This window comes from Chenopodium quinoa, unplaced genomic scaffold (assembly GCF_001683475.1).
Source record: "Chenopodium quinoa cultivar QQ74 unplaced genomic scaffold, ASM168347v1, whole genome shotgun sequence".
Lineage (NCBI taxonomy): Eukaryota > Viridiplantae > Streptophyta > Magnoliopsida > Caryophyllales > Amaranthaceae > Chenopodium > Chenopodium quinoa.
Genome location: NW_018743697.1, coordinates 765,357 through 769,186, shown reverse-complemented (window position 1 = coordinate 769,186; position 3,830 = coordinate 765,357). Strand labels below are relative to the sequence as shown.

At 45.1% G+C, this 3,830-nt stretch overlaps 1 protein-coding gene across 1 annotated transcript; it reads left to right on the top strand.

The window, feature by feature from the left end:
- Positions 1–516: 516 nt before the first annotated feature.
- On the top strand, positions 517–2,839 carry LOC110684451. The gene is made up of 3 exons (XM_021860909.1): positions 517–1,314; positions 1,475–2,281; positions 2,720–2,839. The coding sequence occupies exons 1-3, from the start codon at positions 517–519 to the stop codon at positions 2,837–2,839; spliced, it is 1,725 nt and encodes a 574-aa protein (XP_021716601.1).
- The last annotated feature ends 991 nt before the right edge of the window (positions 2,840–3,830 follow it).

Genomic DNA, 3,830 nt, shown 5'->3' with positions numbered 1-3,830 from the left:
AGCATTATTGGCTTAAACCCAATGAATGTACAACTTAACACTCAAATGAGGTTTGAGACTAATAATGCGGTTCAAGTGTTACCTTTTTCTAACGATAGACATTTGAAAGCTTTGAGGAGCGCTGTTTTAATGAAGGGTTATCCACATGAGATATATGTAGAAATAGTGTCTACGTGTACGCAACAAAGTACTCGACCAGATCAACAAGCTACCTATTTTTCCGGGTACACAGAGTCCTTCCGAATGCCCTCACAAGACATTCCATCAACTGAATATGGGATGGGGTCCTTCAGTAGACTGCTTCATGACGATCGGTTCCAGATGTCGTTGAGTTCACATATAGCTTCACCTGTATATGGTGGACCATCTACGACAATGTTTGGCCAATCTGGGCCTTCGACATCGAACACAGTTATATCTTCTCCCATACAACTCTAAAGTTATTCACCTACGCAGCATGATGATCATACATCACCGTCTCAACCATTGGTGAATCATCTTGAAAATCTACAACATATGGTGAATAACGAGTTGTCTCTGTATGATGCGCTCCGGAAAACAAATGACGAGGATGAGAGCGAAGAGGAGGAACATGGACTAGATAACATGGATGTTGATTCTGCAGACATGGAAGGTGGGGAGGCCATGGTTAGAACTCCTATTCCTTGGTTAAGTCAAGTAAATGAGAATTATGAGGTTGATCAATATTGGGCCGAATCAGGTAGTCATACAACATTTGTGATTGGGGGAGAGTTTGAGAAGGGTATGTTATTTGAATCTAAGAAACTGCTTCAGGAAATGGTGAAGAAGTATTCTATACAAAAGAACCAATTCTATACCACAGTGACCTCGAATGAGAAGGTCCTTCATCTGCGGTGCAAGAAGGATTGTGGTTGGTCGCTACGAGGTACTAAAAAAAGTGAGCACTCAGACGGCTTTACCATAGTCACATACAACGGCCCGCACCGGGAGACCTGTGTCACTGAAGTGTTGTCTACAGATCATGCACACTTGGATTCATCCATAATTTCCGATTTTGTGAAGTCTTTTGTGCAGAAAGATCCATGCTTGAAAGTTGAATTTATACAGGAACTCATATCCAAGCATTTTCAGTTCGATGTTAGTTATCGAAGAGCATGGTATGCTAGGGAGAAAGCCATAGCTGAAGTATTTGGATATTGGGAGAGTTCTTATGGCAGACTTCTGCACTTCATGGAAGCACTCAAACAGTCAAACCCGGGAACTGTTGTTGTATGGAAACACAAAGCTCTGGTAGACGGTGTTTATTACAGCAACATGGAAGTGTTTGAACGAGTATTTTGGGCCTTCGGCCCTTGTGTTGAAGGTTTTAAACATTGTATGTCTGTCATCTGTATCGATGGGACGCATTTGTACGGGAAATTTAAAGGAACATTGTTGGTTGCTACAAGTGTGGATGCAAACTTCCAAGTATTTCTGCTTGCATTTGCGTTAGTCGAAGGGGAAAACACTTCCCGCTGGTCTTGGTTTCTGGGCTGCATTCGGGTTCATGTCACTCAACGAAGATGGTCTCTGTGTTATATCTGATCGACATGCTGGGATCATTGCAGCAATGAATGACCCTAACGTTGGATTCACCGAGCCGCGAGCCTATCACAGGTTCTGTGTTCGGCACTTGGCTTCTAACTTGAAGACTCACGTGCGAAGAAACGACATTAGAGATATGTTCAAGGCTGCTGCGTACCAAAGGCAAGAAAGAAAACTGCAAGCTGATTTGAGTTTGATCGGTCAGGCATGTACCAAGGCCATACATATTGTCCAAGTGCCCTTGCCTATGTGGTCTTTGTTTCACGACACTGGTCGCAGATATGAGATATGTACTATGAACTTCTCAGAAACATTTAACAATGTGTTGAAGGGTGCTCGATTTCTACCTATCATGTCCCTTGTTGAGTTAACATTCCACAGATTGAATAAGTATTTCACTGATAGAAGGGAATTATCTGAGGCTAGATCTGAAGAGGGACTTGCATACCCCCCCAAAGTCACTTCCACGTTGGAGAAAAACATCGCAAAGGCTAGATATCACAAAGTGGAAGCGTATAACCGTCGACTACATATATATCAAGTTGAAACAAAGAGGGGATATAGAATTGGTATAAAAGGAGGCCATAGACATACTGTTAACTTTCAGTTAAGAACGTGTACATGCAATAAACCACGAATCTTCCACCTCCCATGTTCTCATGTTCTAGCAGTTTGTGCGAAGTATTCGATATTAGAGCGGCCATGGGTGGATCGGGTACTGCAATCAGAGGCCTACGCAAACACATACGCTCCCCAATTCTGGCCTATCCCTTGTGAGACGACATGAAGAGAGTATGGAGGCCCTAAACTCATTCCCGAAAACAGCATGGTACGAGGACAAGGTCGCCCTAAGTCAGGGCGCATACGCAATGAAATGGATGAGACCAACCGTTCCGCGAGCAAATGCAGCCTCTGTCACCAGCAGGGTCACAACAAGAGATCGTGTCCATCTAGATCGACCGGGCACTAAGATTTTTTTTTTTATCTAGAATGATGTAGTAGAATAGTACGGTGATTGTATTTTTGCATTTCAAATGATTGTAATAGTTGGAGTATTTTTACATTGAAGTATGAGATTTAAATTCTGTATTTTGTTATCGCTTGTCTGTAATTGTTACTTTTTAATTGTTGGATAATAACTGTTAATGAACAGATACCATGGACACCTGAGATAGCACACCCAGACCCACCGACACTTCTGTCCTTACACTACAGGACACACATCACAGCGTTGACATTTGGACTCAGTCGGTTGATCCGGCGGGCATACTGACATGCAGGCACTACACTGTCGCGTTCCTTGGGGATTGGGTTATCGATCCCCGCATTCTGCCTTTCGTGGAGTACGTTGGCATCATGGGTATACATCGGATGGCGTTCAGAGATGTCGACCCAGCGCTTGTTACTGCGCTTGTGGAGAGATGGAGGCAGGAGACGCACTCCTTCCATCTACCTGTTGGGGAGGCGACCGTGACGTGGCGATACTCACACGGCTTCCCATTCATGGGAGTCCGGTGTCTGGATCTGCGTTGGCCAATCCCCCCGGTTATGTAGCTCAGGTTCTCTGGGTTCATCCAGGCCCGGACGATATCAGGGGCGGCGGATTGAGGACCGGCTGGATACGCGACACTTTTCGTGTGTTGCCAGAGGGTGCTGATGAGGCCACTGTTGAGAGACATGCTCAAGCGTACCTTTTTCTGCTCATCTCGGGTGTGTTGTTCGGTGGCAAGAGTGGCAGCCATTTACAGATCATTTACTTGCAGCTGTTAGACCACGACTGGGATCATATTCGTGGCTACAGCTGGGGCAGTGCTTGTCTGGCGATGTTGTATCGCCATCTGTGTAGAGCATCCCGTCGGGGTTCTCGTGAGATCAGCGGTCCGTTATTTTTGCTTCAGGTAACCTACCTATCTGTTAACAATTTAATTCGGAAAGTTCTTACTTAGTTTACAATTAACCTAGTTTTGTGTGTTTCATGTCCAGTATTGGTCTTGGGAGCACATCCATGTAGGCAGGCCAGGTAAGCCTGCTATACATCGTCAGGGGCAGCAGGATCAGGACATGCAGTATGAGAGGTACATTCCTCCACCACTGCCTTCCGCTGACGAGGCGTACGGTTGCAGATGGGCGGTCCCCAGACTGACATATGCGCATGCGGCAAGGGGCCTTCCGTACTACCGAGACACTCTTGACCGACTCACCGAGTATTAGGTGATAACTTTAATTTATTTAGTAAACAGTTATTTATTATGTATACTCTTAAA

Bases quoted from the DNA above. Each gene is read 5' to 3' on its own strand.
- LOC110684451 (XM_021860909.1), top strand. From the start codon at position 517: ATGGTGAATAACGAGTTGTCTCTGTATGATGCGCTCCGGAAAACAAAT. The intron at 1,315-1,474 runs GTATTTTGGGCC...CATTTGCGTTAG, and splicing joins ACATGGAAGTGTTTGAACGA to TCGAAGGGGAAAACACTTCC. The intron at 2,282-2,719 runs GTACTGCAATCA...GTTAATGAACAG, and splicing joins AGCGGCCATGGGTGGATCGG to ATACCATGGACACCTGAGAT.